General features: G+C 42.7%; 1 protein-coding gene across 2 annotated transcripts in view; it reads left to right on the top strand.

Moving 5' to 3' along the window:
• The window catches only part of LOC144753492 (solute carrier family 2, facilitated glucose transporter member 9-like), a 349,607-nt gene that overhangs the window by 262,150 nt on the left and 69,502 nt on the right, over positions 1-17,955 (top strand). For both annotated transcript variants that reach the window (XM_078641162.1, XM_078641163.1), the window contains exon 9: positions 4,945-5,046. In XM_078641162.1, the coding sequence (XP_078497288.1) occupies positions 4,945-5,046 (102 nt within the window). The remainder of the gene's footprint in view (positions 1-4,944; positions 5,047-17,955) is intronic.

Genomic DNA, 17,955 nt, shown 5'->3' with positions numbered 1-17,955 from the left:
TTGGGATTCTGCCTGTCTTGCCATGCAACTCGTGTGGAGCAGATATGATTGATATCACTCCAGGGCATGAAGCCTAGCAGCTCTATTCAGCATCCGGGATACCCCCTGCAGTACAAAGGCGTCCAACTGTATGAGCAGGCATATCCACTTGGGAATGTGGCCACTTCGGGGCGGAACTAAACACATTAGGTATTGCTGTGGCATTGTTTTCTTTGCCTGCTGTAACTTTTCTTCCCAGGGCTGCAGTGACTATAGAGGTGCTAGTTTATATGTCCATGGCTTATAGTGTTTCTATTGGCCAATGTGCATAGGCGATGCACATTGCTTGTGGTATATATCTGTGCGTAAGATCACCTACTTTGCATGTGTTTTTTCAGTTTTCTACTTTCTTTCGTTACTGGGATTCTTTGATTCTTGCTTTGTGTTTTGACTACAGACCATCCTTCGTGACCATTCGCTTTTCGAAAATAGTTGTCCTTCTGGCTTTCAGTACAGCAACTGTAACGTGGGGCTTAAACGTTTTGATATGTCAAAAGCTCATAATTGACAAGTTGACCGTCAAAACATAAAATCGGTCTTGTGCAATGTTCGGCTACCCTCAACATAAGTATCACTGAGATATTCGATATTTAAATTATCTGCTGTCCTCCGACTCCTCCCTGATGACGTGACTTCCACTGGCAACTGCTGTCTTTATGCCATGGCCATTCAGTGGGCAAATATGTGGCTAGATATGTGGCCAGATTCTCCTTGCCTAAGCTTTTGTGTGCTTTGAACACCAAGGAAAAGGAATGCGGACTCTCACACATGTGCAGAAAATTAACAGTTTATGTTGATCCCCAATCACATGGAACAGGATAATGAAGGGTGTTTTGTTTGCTGTTGCTTCTTGCCTTAAACGTTACCAAGATGGTTATGCTAGCTGGCATGGGAGGAGGTGCAGTTTTTATTTCTGCTGATACCGCATCTGATTGGTGCTCCTCTGGACGTGCAGACTCTATGTGGCATAGATTGGTGAATGTTATTATTATGTTGGGTCCCATAGTCCTCCAGACCAAGCAGGTCACATCTGTTTTTGTGTCTCTACAACTATTGTCTGGTACATGCCTTATTTTCTCTTCTAGTTCATTGCTCGTCTACTTGCAAAAGAAGACATCAGACAGCATCTGACTGAGGGCTTATATGCATGTCTGTTTCTAGCATATCCCCCTTGGTTTGCTTAATCTTTAGTTTTAAATTTCAATAAAGAACACATTCCTTCTGAAGGTACTTCAATATACCATGTAAACAAATAAACTATTAAAGTTGATGCAATTGGAAGAGATCATTGAAAATGCAAAATATTGAAAGCTATAACTTAAAGAAAAAGTCCTTTCAACGAATTGTGTGTACCTCCTGTCTAGGGGGATGAGGTACATTCCTCCAAAGTGGCTGCCAATAATTTCTTTTATCACAATGTGAAGTGTGATATTCCGGCTATAAAGAAACATGCATGTTCTGAGAGTGTAAGCACTCTGACATGTCAATTGTGTATAAATGACATGGCATATGGCCATGCAGTGATATAAAGTCCGTTACAGCCAACTTAAACTAATAGGAACAGCCCATTTTGCATGTGTAAATTGCACGGAATGGGGGGGGCTTACGCTATATTACTTTAAAAAACTGAGCCACCTATTTGTGAACTAATTGAGGATTCCTAGTTTTCCAAAACCGCAAAGTAATGAAGTGGAACCTCCACACCCCAAATTTAAAAGAAATGGACAAACTTCAAGTATCTTCAAACTAACAAAAACACCCTAATCAATTGGATGCTGCATGATAGATTTTTAGACTGCAGACAGAGTACACTGAGATTGCACACATGCACCAGAAACACTCCTTTGAAGGGGCCCATCCATTGAATGATGGCACAATCGGTCTTGACACAACAGTGGTCCCTAGCAAGGAGACAATAATAACCAACATAAATATAGACCCAGTCAGTTCTATATTGTAGAAGACATGCCCAGCCGGACAGAGGTCTTCAAGTTTTATATTTCAATAAACGTTTTGCGAAACAATAATGCACCTTCAACAATTCACTTTCGTGGGGCACAAGCCTGTACCAACCCACGACAATACATAGACACAGACAACATACACAGAAGGGCTTACAAGGCAAAGTCAAAAAAGTCTCTGTAAAGTTTCAAAATTAAACAGAGAGATTCCAGTAGGTACCATTACATACTTTCATGTAGTAAATCATTGTACTGGTATATGGTACACAAGGTCGACGACGTTTCGGACCCCCTTACTAAATGCTGGGGTCCATCATCAGGACAGAACAGTAGTTGCCTTATTACAATTTGAGCCTCTTTAGCCAAGGGGCATAAGGTTAAAGAGCTCACAGGCGAGCTTGAGGCGAGCTTGAGTTAAAAATGATGGGACAAGATCGGTAATATAGTTAGTCATCGGTATGACTTGGTGAATCGGGATTACAAGAATACTGGGAGCGCAGAGTCGCGCTTAGGTCCTGGATCCAGGGGGTGGCCGGGTTAGTCGGCTGCACCGGGTTTCCGACTAACCCGGCCACCCCCTGGATCCAGGACCTAAGCGCGACTCTGCGCTCCCAGTATCTCCGGGACCGCAAGGTACAAGCGGTATTGTGGTAATCTGCCCGCTCCGTCCCCGGACCTTGACACACTATTCTTGTAATCCCGATTCACCAAGTCATACCGATGACTAACTATATTACCGATCTTGTCCCATCATTTTTAACTCAAGCTCGCCTGTGAGCTCTTTAACCTTATGCCCCTTGGCTAAAGAGGCTCAAATTTTAATAAGGCAACTACTGTTCTGTCCTGATGATGGACCCCAGCATTTAGTAAGGGGGTCCGAAACGTCGTCGACCTTGTGTACCATATACCAGTACAATGATTTACTACATGAAAGTATGTAATGGTACCTACTGGAATCTCTCTGTTTAATTTTGAAACTTTACAGAGACTTTTTTGACTTTGCCTTGTAAGCCCTTCTGTGTATGTTGTCTGTGTCTATGTATTGTCGTGGGTTGGTACAGGCTTGTGCCCCACGAAAGTGAATTGTTGAAGGTGCATTATTGTTTCGCAAAACGTTTATTGAAATATAAAACTTGAAGACCTCTGTCCGGCTGGGCATGTCTTCTACAATATAGAACTGACTGGGTCTATATTTATGTTGGTTATTATTGTCTCCTTGCTAGGGACCACTGTTGTGTCTGTACGATAAGTTCCCCGAGGTCCCTCGCTGATACTAATTGGGGTCCCCTTGTTGTTTTAAATAGATACAATCGGTCTTGAAACACAAGTAAATATCATCAAACCAAGGCGCTTCCTAGAATGCTTAATGTAGGCTACTGCGACCCGTGCAGGTAAGAGCTTTGGGCTGGTTGGGGGAGGGGGAATTCATTATTTATTTAATTTACCTTCATGGTCCTCTGTCGGACCCCCACTGCTCTTACCTGCATGGGCAGAGGCTGAATGTGGGTGGTTGTTAGTAATGCATTACCAGGTTAAGGAGATATTATTTCATTGCATCATCGACGGCATGCTTTAAAAGGTTTTAGCTTGCATTGGTCCTGGCTCAAACACGGATGGAGTTTAGATTCCCGGATCCCAAAATCAAACCTCTAGGGCCCGATTACAGGTAGGGCACACTTTTCCGGTTTGCGCCATGGCACAAGTGGGTGTGCTGGTTGCAAAAAGGGTAAGTGCGCCCTATTATGATGAATGCTCTGCCCATCCATCACTGAGCCTTTTATAATACCGCGCACAAGGTCTTTCGGGCAGGCATTTGGCAGAGGGCGATAAACTCTTTAGTGTTTAATGGTTAGTCTGAAATATCACGGTCTATTCTTACCCTTCATGCTCTGATTTCACATATGAAACACAAACGAGCCATCTTGAACCTGTTTGGACAGACCGTGGTGGTGGAGTGCATACTATTCTCAAGGATCATGATGCACACCATAAACTGTCTCTCCATCAGAAATGTCCCGAAAAGGAACAATACGCACCTTTTTCGTTGTAGGTCAGAATACTTCTCCAAGTTTCTGGCTTGTTTAGTTGTCCATATACTTTTGTGAGGATAATATGCTGCTCGGCTGAAAATACTCATGACTTTGACTCGTACAGCCGTCCTGAGTCTAAGGGTGTGTGCTTATTCATAAATCTTGTGTCCTCCATCTGAAAACTAGATATTAGCATTCTTCTATTCCTTTGTCTGATACTGAACCTGAATGAGGCTAAACGGGCCATTGAAGAAATGACTTCATTCCTTGCAGAGCATACCTTCGGGAGACTTCCACTCACTCACTTATGCACTCTATCACTCTCACACATATAATAAACACACCCAATTGAAAATGATCCTGCAAATTAAGTCATGCTGCCATGAATGCTCATGTTGAAGTGGTGGTAGCCGCTGCTTTTGGGTCTTGGTCTAATGCCCCAAATCTGTTTGACTAACTGTAGAAGATCCTACGTTCCCGGAGAGCCATGCATTTGAGCCTTTACATTATTTGGGTTAAGACATTCACAAGGCATGCCTCGTATTCGATTCAGTGCAACATCCACAATTGTCAAGTTGTTCTTCCAATGTTAGCCAGGAGACAGATGACCAAAATTATGTAAAAACATTCAGACCGCATAAAACATTCAGACTGCATGAGATCCTATTACAAAGAGACACTCTGTCACTGCTTTACTGCTATTGAGATCTCTCCACGCTAGGTCAGATTTAATAGTTCTTCAGCCTCGAGCTGCTTTGTTAATTGCTTTCTTTTATATGATCTTTGACAAGTTTGGCTCGTTCTGGCAGGGCCGGTGTAAAAGCAGTGTCCAATGTAAAATGTAGCATCGTCCATGCCTGGATTAAACTAAATTAAGTTTTGACAAATAAACATTGATTTGCTTTTCTTCATAGTGTTTCACCGTTGAAAGACTTGGAAGACGACCCCTCATGATTTGGGGATTTTCCTTCATGGGCCTGTGCTGTGCAGGAATCACCTTGGCGCTGGTGCTCCAGGTATGTACTTCCTCCTTCAGTTTGTGCATATACTGTGTAATGTTTTCTGGGTACTTTCAATTACAAACTGAACTCTGAGGTTTACTCTTCCGAAAATGAATTTGTGGCAGTTCCTCCGCTAAGGTGGAGGAGCGTCACACCACTGCTCTCAGAGCATTGTAAAATAAAAGGATAACAGGAGTTATTTTATTTTTAGTATCCGCTACGTTCGGGGCGGTTCGGGGTGCACGGTCTCCTGTGTCGAGGGAGGAGGAGTGCTTGCTGCACTCTGAAGTGCGCATGACAGTTTGACTGGCCGTCTTGGCACGGACAAACCATCATGCACACTTTTCATTTTCTGCAACCACCCAGCCTGCATTACAGTCTGGGTGGAGTACATGCCCAGGCTCCCGATTACTGGCTGAGCGCCAAACCACTACAGCTACCACTATAGACATATAGCATGTATTTAGCTCTGCATATGTTTGTTTGATTGTGAATATATTTCATACCACATTCGACCAGATACACCAGTGAACAATTGCATTTTAAGATTACCCATGACATTAATTTCAAGGTCAACTCAACCTACATGGGAGGGAATGATGTAATGTATGGCAAAAACAAGAGCACACATGAAAGTGCAGGGCTAATGGTGAATTGAAGTAATTGTTGTGAATGATAACAGCAGCGCTAAAAATACGTGCTATATGTTTGCATACACAATTTGCTATCGGATGTGGAGGTGTTAGAGATGGCCCGAGCAGCACTGCGCACATCAATGTAGCAATATGATTGGAAGATGTCGATCGCGGCTCAGAAAATTACCATTTTATATCATTTCATGAAAGGTACGTCACAGAAAATCAATTTTCACTTGAAAATGTATTAATGATTGTACATACGTCGGTCGAAGCTGAAATGAGCGGAAAGCCTTTGTGTTTATGATGTCACATGCCATCTATTGTAAATGTGTTTTCAATTGCGCTTCATAATCAGTGAACTAGGGTGAGACAACCGAAACGCATGTGTTTTTTCTTTAGCACTTTGCAAAACTCACTAATACTGCATGACTGCTTTTAATTGGCATAGCGTCTGCTTCCTTTCTGGAGTGGTGAAAGGTGTTGCTAAAGAAGTTACACGGAGTGTGCTGACTCCACCATCAGTCAACGCACCTTTTGGTTTGGTGCACAACGTAAGCTGGCAAATTGTGAGGAAAAATAAAATATATATACATATATGTTCTTTTCACTGAAAAAACCCAAAGGTTATATGGACGTTATAGTTAAAGAAAAGTAAAAAAATCTTAAAAGGTTACTGAGACGTTATAGTTGAAGAACTCAGATTTTACACACACACAAACCTAGGTATTCATCAGTTAGAGTTATCTCAGGTAACTAACTTGTGGCCTAATGTAACTATTATTCGCACCTCAACATGCACAGTTTTCTCATCAATTTCACTGCAAATGTTTCAGTGATATAATCAATGATGTCATAGAAGATGCCATGAGTGATTTAATATGTGGAATAATTGTCAGTGCATGTCAAGGGCATAAGTTATAGTCACTTGAAATAACTATAACTGCTGAATTTTTTATGGCTTTGTGTGTGTAAAATCTGAACCTAACTATAACATCCCTAAGGTTTTTAAAATGTTATTTCCTAACTATAACATCCCTGTAACTTTTGTTTTTTTCAGTGATTTAAAAAGTAAATGTAATACTATAGCCTAACAATGTACAGGTAACCTTTGTTTTTTCCAGTGAACATCCACATTTTTTAAATTCTATTTCCCAACTATAACGCTCTTGTAACCTGTGTGTGAGTAGGTGGGTGTGGTGGGTGTGTCTGTGAGACTGGCTGTATGGGTCTGTAAATGAGTGGCTGTGTTGGTCTGTGAGTGGGGGTTGAGAGTGTCTGTATGGGTGTTACAAGAGTTTGTGAGTGGGTGTGTTAGTGCCTCAATGGGTGGTCCTCAGAGTGGGTGTGTGAGTGGTTGTATGAGTGTGTATGTGGGTGCGTGAGTGGTTTCCTTGGTCTCTGAAGGGGTGACTGAGTGACTTTATGGATATGTGAGTGGTTTAGTGGGTCTGTGTGGGGTTGTGTGAGCAGTTTTGTGGGTATGAGTCTAAGTGTGACTGGCTGTGTGTGTGGGTGTGAAGGTGGTTTTGTGAGTCTGTTAGTGGGTGTGAGAGTGACTGTACAGGTGTGTAAATGGGTGTGTGGTTGCACATAGATGTGTGAGTACCTCTGTGAATGTGTGTGTGTGTTTCTTTGGGTCTTTGAGTGAGTGTGTGAGTGGTGTTCTGGGTTTCTGAATGGGCATGCAAGTGTCTGTATAGATGTTTGAGTGGGTGTTTGAGTGGGTGTGAGAGTGGATGAAATTTAGTTTTTTTACCAATTGGGATCTGGATCTGTCGGAGAATTACACAGGAGCCGCACTGAGCGCTGCAATGGAACTGTGGATCCTCGTGCTTCCTCCCCCAAAAAAATGTTTTGGGGACAATTGATTGGCCATAAGGGGTCCCTCACAGACACCCATATCAGTCCCAGGGGGTCAGGATACCGTTATCCTGACCCCTCATATCCTATTTACACTTTATTCCCCTCCCCCCTGGAACAGTGTCCTGATTGAGAAAATGGCTACTGCAATGTTTCTCTCAGGTTGCAGCCAGCCAATCACGCATTGCTGTTGGCGCGTGGATCTCCGTCCCTAGATATACATAATTTGTTTTCTTTAAAAACTCAAACCATTGAACAAATTTACACCATATTACAAAAAGGACTCTTATGGGACCAAAATCTAGCTTTCGGCCAAATTTGGCGTAATTCCTTTCAGCGGTCCAGGCTGTAGTGGTGTATAAAATCCTTATGGGAAATTGCATGGGGAAAACACGTTTTGGCCCACCCCTTTTTCTCAGCCCCCACGTGACTAATCATCCCAACACTTTCCAGACAGCTGAAGTGACTGGCAAACTAGTTTAGAAAATGTTGTGATTATTCGCTAGATGGTGCTAAAGTTATGAGCAAAATAAAGAAGCCATAGCAGACAGCCTGTAAAGCAACTGCACTTTGGTAGGTGTATTTAAAATGCAGATATTTGCACAAAAAGGCAGCGAAGCAGCCTGCTGGAGCCCTTGAGAGTATCAATATATTGGAAGCAGTAACTTTAAAAAGAGTTTAGCAGTATGTCTACTTCGCGAATGACAATATAATTTAGCACGCCTCTCCACACCATCGAAGCAGTTACCACGGTTGGGGGACAAGCTTGATGGACCATAAATCTGTGCTGCTCCTGTTTTAAAGAACTATGTTTCTGTTCTGGCCAGAGACTTGTCAACAGTGCATCAATTGTGGCCATCTTTCTAACCTTTCAGAGGGAAAATTCCTTGGAAATAAATTCACTTAGTTTGGAGGATTAACAGCTTTTTACACGAATGCTTCCATTTTGCTATTAACGTGAATGCATTGTATTGGTTTTGAGGACTACAGGACATGCAGGTGATGTGTAGAAACTTGCCATGCAGCGGAGGCAAACGTTACTCTCTAATCACTTTTTTTTTCTATCATTGATAGTGGATTGTTTTATTTGAGCTCTTCCTAAACTGGCCATTTGATGTTAATAACTGTGTCTATGGTAATCTATTAATGCAAATAAGGCAGTGATGCATAACACACTGCATGTACTGATTTGAAGCTTGCATTGTCCAATATTGTCCTGTTCCCGCAATCTAATCCAGGAGACACTTTAGCGTTTTGGCTGGCGGCGTTGTTGCAGTTCATATATCCTGCACCCAGTCAGGAGTGAATGTGCAGAATACTCTGCATCTGCCTTATGCACCAGTGAGGAGAAGGAGACTTAAATGTGGGAGCACTGAGGGTTAACCACATTCACCAGCAGGGCTCACCATGAAGATTGTGCAGGTTGCACAGCAAAGCAGGGCCTGTATTCTACTTGGCGTGCACTGTCCCTGTTTGCGCTGTGGTGCATCTTTAAATAGATGCACTGAGCACAAACGGGGACAATGCGCCCTGTTACAGACCATGTGCTGCCCCCCCAGTGCAGACACAAACTTGCTGTTGCCCTGGGGACAGCGTATTTGTGAAAGGATCTGCGCCATCTTTCACAGTCCATGCTACACGTAGCCTGCTTGATTGTTGGGAAGGGAGGCAGAGTATGCCCTGCTGGTAAGTGCAGTGAGTGACTGGACACGCCTGCAGAGGGTTTCTAGGGGTTCATGGGATGTCCTTCCCCTGCCCTTCCAAGGGTGCTCTCTTTGTCATGCAAAGGCAGTGCACCCCTGACTGTCTTTTGCGCCTTTGCTTCTTCACCCAAGTCTATAATGCGCTACAGAGAGGCAAAATGTTTCCCTCATTTGCATGGAAATTGAACCCGATACAAATGAGAGAACACCCTGTTAGGATCACGCTGGTGCTTTATGTGCACCAGTTGAATCTTAAGTACAGAAGGGGCTGTGCGAGCGTCTGTGGTCCCTTCTATTCTGCAAAGCTGCCCTGGAGGGATCCTTTAGGTGTAAAAAGTGGGTGCATTTTGTGTAAAACAACACTTAGACGAGTAAAGATGCTACTACATGCAGGATATGGAGACCGCAATACTAGAGCTCTAATGAGACTTTAACATTCAGGATCTCTGAGGCAGAGTCCTAGCTCAAGACCGTCATTGGCAAGGTGAACCGTCTCAAAAAGAAGGCTAAGAGGTTAGCTCAGAAGAGTTTACGGGTCTTAGGAAGTGTGCCCACTATAATGTAAATGATGGGAAACATTAAAAAGCTACATCATTCTGCCTGTGCACCAAAATAACCACGTGCTAGTTTACAGAAATTGAAGAATGGAAGGTCTTCTGAATGAGGGAAGCAGATTGTAGAGAAGGACATCAACATAGCGGATGCCAAATGTGAAGCCAGCATTCAGGCTCCATATTATTGGGGCAGAAAATGTGTGTACGGTCATTGCATTTCGTGAGAACAAGAGCCTATCGCAAGGCTGACTGCCAAGAAAAACAAGCATTGTACTGCTTTAGTTTCAGCTTTGTAATCAATAAAGGGCTTTTTTCATCAATCATCGTCCGGGAGAAGGAAGGAGCTACAGCAGTGGAGAGGATGTGGCGCAGCAGCCAGAGCTGCTGACTCGAGAGCTGGGGATCCCGGTTCGAGTCTTTGCTGCACAACATCCTGTGATTCTATGCAAATCACTTAATCTCCCCGGGTGATAAATTGTTATATAAATATGCTGCAAGAATAAACGGCGAAACTTTAGTAAAATATAGTTCCACCAAAGCAGATGTTAACAGTATTTCAGCAGTGGGAAACTGATAAGAGAAGCAAACGAGGAACAAGCATTGGTAAATTCAGGACACTATGCTACAGCCAATAGAAATAGAGTAAAGGTTAGTGGCATGCACAATAAGAAGCCAGGAAAGAGGAGGCGGGATGTAAATCCCTCTTAAGGTTATATTCAAAATAATAGATTTCTCAAGCACAGTGCAAGCGAAACCCATTGACCTTATGTGAGAACAGAGTGGTAGTCCTCCCAAATCTGGACATGGAGACTCTGGTATGAGTCAAGGGTCTTGAGGATGTGTCAGTCGGGCTACTGCTTCTTTTAGCAGCCTGCAAAATAACAGGTCTTTGAAGTTGTATCTTGCCTGAAATGCTTTGCTAATAAAAAGATGTGCACTTATTGTTTTTTGGGAATGATCATTGGCACTTTATTCTGCTCCTGTTCAAAGTCGTCACTTGTACAGACTAAGAATTGTGTTCTTAACTGGTTGTAAATTTTGTAAACATTGAATTTATCAGGTTTCGTTAAATAAATTGTGAGGGCATGATGGCACTGATTGGGATTTCACTTGGGAGGAAGAAACAGTTCTCCACCAAATGTAATTTGTGTCTGTGCGATTTGAAACACATCAGAGTCCATATCTACCTAGGCTAGGAGGGACGCCCAGAGAGGGGAAAGGGGTCCTGCGAAAGCGCCAGGATACCCGTAGGGTGGCAGTCGCGCTATATAAGAGTACTATACAATACAATACAATTAAGTGGTTGCTATTTGATTTTGTCATTTGCACATATGTGGTGGCATGAAGGAAATACACACCTAAAGACGAGGCAATTGGAACATGTCATTTTAGAGACCCTTCAAAAAGAAAGCTTTGAAATCTTTGCAAAACAGGATGCTCAATGGTGATTGTTGTCGCTTTGAGGGGAGCATATTCTAACTTCTGAAGTAATGTGCTGCTGATTGTACGAACCTTCATCTCTGCTGGAAGTCTGGGATGTCCGGACAGAGTATCTCCTTACTAAGGACTCACCGTTGGTGTCCAGAATACCATATTTATCTGCCACAAAGTTTTGAACATAAAATTTTTTTTATTCGGGAACAAGTAAAGTGCCATTTGCCAGGAGTCATATGGTCAAAATGGCGCCATGGGCTGTGTCATGCAGTAATGCTTTGAGTAAGGAAAGCTGGATATTTTCAAATGAACATCAATGAAGGGCATGGGGATTGTCCAATGTGAAGAGCAAGAGTGCCTCTTCCACTGGGTATCAACGTCTGATTTAAAGAATGAAGTACTTTGTTTCTCAGCAGTCGGGTCTTGTCTTGTTTTATCAATGAGGAAATTCTAGTTCAGTTTGAAGTCCAATACAATGGCTACGAATGTGGCATTGGTGAAAAGGGCAAAAGATATCCTTATACACTTAGGAACTGTTTTCCAGGGGAGAATGAGAAGGGCAGAGCTGGTGTAATGAATACTTCTGTATTCAATTTAAAGTGAAGTTTCCCCACCAAGCTCTGTTAGGGCAGGTGCACCAAGCTTTCATCATCTCAAGCTTTATGTGCAGCTGTGTATCTTTAGCATTTTCTGGAGGATGAGATCTCTAGATGCGCACAACCTATCCTAAAAGCTTCATTTAGACTTATAAGACTCTTTAAGAATGTATTTATCTCTTCTGGATTTCATAAGTGTGTCATGGTGAACCATGTCAAGTGCCTCTGCCAAGTGTTTGAAAAAGAGTATAGCGGCTACAATACTGACCATTATGCATAAGGCATTGTACGGTACTGGTAAAGTAGCGTTTCCACCCTAAAGCCTGACTGGTAGCAAATTAACATGAACCCAGATGTGTAGCTGATAACATTTCAACAGTGTGTGAAACCACACAACTATCAGTGAATATGGTGCTAAATAGGGGGACGATAATTGGGTGTTTTCTCATAATTGTGCTAACATTTGTGTCTGGTTTCTTTATCAACAGTGTAGTCTGTTCTGTTTTTAAGCAGCCAGTGCATTCCTCTTGTTTAAAAATAGAAAATTGTACTTGTAGCCATTGACAGCCCAGGCTTTGGATATATGTTTTTGTGAGAGGCTGGGATAAGGTCTGCTGTGTAAGTGGGGTATTTAGAGATTAAATGCCCTTGTTAATGTCTTTGACGGGAAAGAATTCATGCTGTCTCGCTGTAGACTTGTCTATAGATGTATACATTGTTTTGATTGAGTTAACTGTTTTGGAAACTGATGCCTCTAACATAATCCTATGAGTTTTTGGAAGGTGTTCTGCAAATTCCAGGCATTTTTCAGTTGAGAGGGGATATTTAGTTGGTGGAATGGTGTATTACTACGTCAAAGAGCTTTCTAGGTAAATGAATCGGTGTCTGAGATTTGAAGCAACAGAATTTGATCTTAAATATGCGTTAATAGTTTTTTGTGTAGCTCAGAAGAAGTTTATTAAAGTTAATATGGGGTTTGCCACCATTTTCCTCCATTGGGTATCATGGTTTCTCTTTCTTGTTGAAGTCATATGAGAATTAATGCACCTGTAACCTAGACTTTTTTCTTTTTTATGCTAGGGGTTTTAGCTTTTCAATGATGTGAGACATAACTTGGTAGTGAGAGATAATGGAGTTCATATCCTTGTCTTTCACCTCCTGGGACAGGTGACATTTTATTAAGCTGCTGAATATGGTCATTGAGTTTATATTCCATGCCTGTTATATATGTTTGAAATTGTTTTAAGTATAAGTTTTGAGGAAAGGATAACCAATTCTGGTCTGACCATTCTACCTTATGTTATTGCTGAATTTTGCAAAGCATATCTGGTAATTTCCCTGCCCCTGTAGACTGTATCAGACTTCAACTCCTTTGCTGCTAGGCCGCTCCTTCCCCCTCCCCGTGCAAAGCCTTTTGTGGCTATTTGGGGCAGTTTGAGCTTATCCCTCCATAACTTTTGATCCACATAAGCTAACCATGCTTAATTTGAATTCTTTTTTTCCAGCATGCTGGGGAGTATACAGGTGCCCAAGTTTGGGCTTGGCTGGGAAAATTGATAAAATAGTGCTACAGAAAAAAGCATCTGTGTGTTTTTTCCTGCAAATACCATCAATGAAGAGCTGGAATCACCATCTTCCCAGCTTTCAGGAACAGACAAACTTGGATCTGAAAACCAAACTTTTCAACACAGTTATGGCATTTTACTGGGAGATGGCTCGTTTTCCCTGTTTTTTGTGCTTTCAACCTTCTTCCAGTTAGTGGTGTAAAACCCATGGTCAATTGCAGAAAGCTATACATTTCTGAAAAGTAGACAAAATCCTGAATTCTATAACGGGTTATTTGTGTAGATCCTTCAAGGTTACCTATAAAATAAGTTGAAATAAAAAAATGTTGAAAGTGAGTTAAAAAAACAGCCATTTCTGTCTGTTTTCCGCTACAGATTCTTACTATGGCTGACTCTCGAAAGTAATATTTTGTTACGTCCACTGGACCCTTCTGTTTGCAGAAATGTATGGTGCTTGTAGGTTCTCCAGGAACCCAAGGTACCCAGAGCCAACAACTGAGCTGTACCTTATAGTGGTTTTCATGATGTACGAACTATACAGCAATTCATATGGTAAATTATAAAGAATGGGAAAAGGGTATAAAGGAAAACCCTGTACTTCTGACATGTACACCAGATACTGAGTTTAGGAACAGTGTTTTGTACATCTCTGAATTTATGGTACACTCACAGGCATGTGTTTCAGAAGGCGTTTTCTAAAATGTCTGCTGTTACACACGTGCTTGCAGTTGAAAGGCACAAATGTAGAGGTATTCAATTGGTAATAAATGTCCTGGTATTCTGTATTCCCACATGTCTCCCGATACCAATGATACCCCACTTGTGTGGCTGGCCCTTGTGCCTGCAACACAAAACAGCCCAAAACGTGGTCTAGGAGACATATTTCAGCCAGCAGATGTTTTTTTACAAGGTGGCTGGCTGTGGTTGTTGGGCTCTAGTTCAGCTGGCACCTAGGGAAACCTAGCAAACCAGCACATTTTTGAAAACTAGTCACCAAGAGAATCTATGGTGGCTCTCACCAGTTTTTTGTTGTTTTCTTTACGCAGACTCCCCCCCCCCCCCCCCCCCCCCAAAAAAAACCCCTCAAACTTTCCCTCAGGTCACTCAATTAAAATGCTAGCTCACTTGTGAGTGTGGGCCAAGTGACCGCAACACGAGTGGGCACCAAACGCAATGTAGCCACATCATTTTTTTCACTGAAAACAATGTTTTTGGGGGATTGTGGGTAGCTGTGGATTTTGGGCCCCAACTCAGCCGGCACCTAGGGAAACCTGCCAAACTAGCCCATTTTTAAAAACTAGACACCTGGGGGATTCAAGGGTGGGGTAGCTCACCGGCTTGCACCCGTTTTTCTATCCAGAATCCCCTGCAAAGCTCAAATTTGATCTAAAAACTAGCAAAAAAAATGTTTTCCTTGCATTTCTGTGAGGAAAAGTCCTGGAATCTGCTGGCAGCCACAGATGTCCTACCATCCAGCATTCCTACGGGACTCCCAAGAAAAATGCTACCCACTTATGTGGGTGGGCCATGTGCCTACGACACGAACAGTTGCCAAACCCAATGAAGGCACATCGCATTTTTCCACTGTGTGGAAAACTTGTGGATCACTTGGTCGGCACAATTTTCCTACCACCCAGTGTTCCCCGCAGTCTCCCGATTAAAAACGATAAAAGCTTATAAAATTAAAAACTGAGGGGGAACCAAAATGTGTCCAAAAGGGAATTCTATACACTTTTTGGCCCTTCTCTGATGCAGGCTCTTGGCCCATCCACACAAGTGCGGTATCATTTATATCTGGAGTTGAAGGGGAACACTGGGTGGTCGGAAATTTGTCCCGGCCCAGTGATTCCACAAGTTTCCCTTTCCTGTCACAGGCACTTGGCCTACCCACACAAGTGAGATAGCATTTTTATCAGGAGACCAGTGGGAATTCTGGGTGTTCGGAAATTTGTGTTTTCCTTCTGTTTCTGGAAGAATATGGCATAGAAATGCTAGGAGAATGTGTTATTTTAGTCACAATTTGCGGTTCCCAGATCATTGTGGGTAAGAAAACTTGATGGGATCCATGAGAGGCACACCACCCTGTACTCCCTTGGGTATTTAGTATACGAAAATATCTGAGTTGGTAGATTTTCCTTGCAGACAATGTACACCTGGGCAGAGAGAGACAGAAAATACAAATATTACCGCAGAACCATCTATTCCTCAACTACATACAAATACTGGTTGTATGTGGCATGAGGGTGAGTGAAAGGTTCAACATGTAAATTTGATTAACAAGAGGTATCACAAAAATGTAATATACTGTTAATAATTGAAAGTTTAAAAAAACGGAACCAATGACTTGCAGCTCAGGAGCTGTAAAGCCATAAAAAGGCTCCAACCGCTTTACAGGCCATTCACACACCTTTCATGTGTAGCATAACAAAAAAACATTCACACCGCCAGCCGGGGGCCCAGCACATTACAACATTGACATCAACAGACCGCACCATTCAATGCCCATAACTTTCATACGCCCATGTGACTGACTCAGCAATCACACCAGCTGGTGAAGTATTTGGACTGGCGTTTGGCTGGCACTCCTGATGGCGACACATCCTTGGGAAATACATCCACCTTTTTCCTGCTCAATTCTCAAATCCCAATTGAAATTGTTACCTTCGAGCAAGCTATCATGAAAGATGTGGATGAACTTACTCTGAACCCACACAGACCATTCCATAATGTGACGAGGGCTGAACAGACATCACTAGATGAATTAAAAAATGATGGCCAAATTGTCATAAAGCCAGCCGACAAAGGCGGAGGTGGTGTTATACTCTCAGCAGCTGGTTATGACAAACAGTGTCTGGACTTATTGTCTGATGGAAAATTCTACCAAGTACTAACAACAGATCTCACAAACAGGTTACAAACAACCATAAGGATGATGATTGAGGAAGCTGAAGTCAACAACTGGATATCCAAAAAGAGGCAGATTTTTTGGAAACTAGAGCCCCAAGGATTTCCTATTTCTACTCTTTAACTAAGACGCATAAAGCACGAATGCCACCCCCAGGACGACCAATAGTTTCAGGTATTGGATCAGTTCTGGAGCCTCTTTCCCAATTTGCAGATCATTATCTGAAACCATTGGTACAGCAAACACCAACGTACTTAAAAGACACTAGGGACCTTCTGAATTTACTAAAGGACGTTGAGTACTCACCAGACACAATGCTACTGGTGGGGCTTGATGTGGAAAGCCTTTACACAAGCTTGCCCCAACGAAAGACTCTGGATACCCTTGAGACCATTGTCTTTAACACAGACTGGCCACATCAAACACCTAGACACTTCCTATTGGAATGCTGCCGCCTCGCCCTCACAGAAAATTATTTCCAGTACAAGGAGACTCTATACTTACAATGCCACGGAACATCGATGGGTAGTACCTTTGCCCCCAGTGTGGCAGGGCTATATGTGAGTACCTTCGAAGAGGCACATATCCACACTGAAGCCAACCCCCTACTTTCGTCATATACTGCTTTGGAAGCGGTATATAGACGACATCCTGTTAATTTGGAGTGGGAATGAAGAAAGCCTCAAGTACTTCCATACTTGGATTAACACGAGGGATGACTGCTTGAAATTTACCTACAGTGCTGATAAACAAAGCTTGGATTTCCTAGATATTACCATCCATGCAGGGACAGGATTCCTTCAAACACACACTTTTTTTAAAGAAACAGCCATTACCTTTTAAAAGCTTTCATCCCCGTCCTTTAAGGGGAGAATCTCCCTTATAGGCAGTTCCTCAGGCTAAGAAGGAATTGTAGCAAGAACACTGAATAGAGAGCACAAGCAGAAGACCTTTGTCAGAAACTGGCAGACCTTGATTACCCCAGGCGGGTGATCAACAAGTGTAAGAAACGAGCACGCAACCAGAACAGAGAGGGCCTTCTGGAGACATCTACTAAGACGGAACCAGAGGGATTGACGACTTGTGTCACAACTTACAGCCCAGTGACCAATCAAGTTAAGAAGATCGTCAATAAGATTTGGAGGATCCTGACGTCAGGGACACTCACATGGCCAAAACCTAGGTTTGCCAACAAACGAAGTCGCAATCTAAAGGACTTTCTTGTCCACACAAGACCACCACCCTCGATACAGCGAGAAAGAACAAACTTATGGGGAAATGCCCCAGTTACTGGCCACTATCCATGTGGCTCATGTTCGGTCTGCAGCCTGACCCAACCGACAAAAGAGCTACAACTTCTCCCCAATTTCAGATGGAAGAAATTAAAACACACTAACTGCAACACTAGTCATGTGGTGTACATGATAACCTGCCCCTGTCAGATGAGATACATCGGAATGACATGCAGAAAAGTAAAGCAGAGGATCGGAGAGCCCCAAGCAACGTAAAATGCAAGAGAAGTACCACAAAGATGGCCAATCATTATCTGGAAAAAGGCCACACAGTGGAAGAACTCAATTGGGTTGTTTTGGAAACCCTAGAGAACAAGGACAGAAATGCCGACAAAATCCTTTTCGAAAAGGAACAACGTTGGATCCACCGTTTGGGC

This window comes from Lissotriton helveticus, chromosome 5_1 (genome assembly GCF_964261635.1).
Source record: "Lissotriton helveticus chromosome 5_1, aLisHel1.1, whole genome shotgun sequence".
Classification (NCBI taxonomy): domain Eukaryota; kingdom Metazoa; phylum Chordata; class Amphibia; order Caudata; family Salamandridae; genus Lissotriton; species Lissotriton helveticus.
Note: the sequence above shows the minus strand (reverse complement) of the source record. Positions and strands in the feature narration are given on the sequence as shown.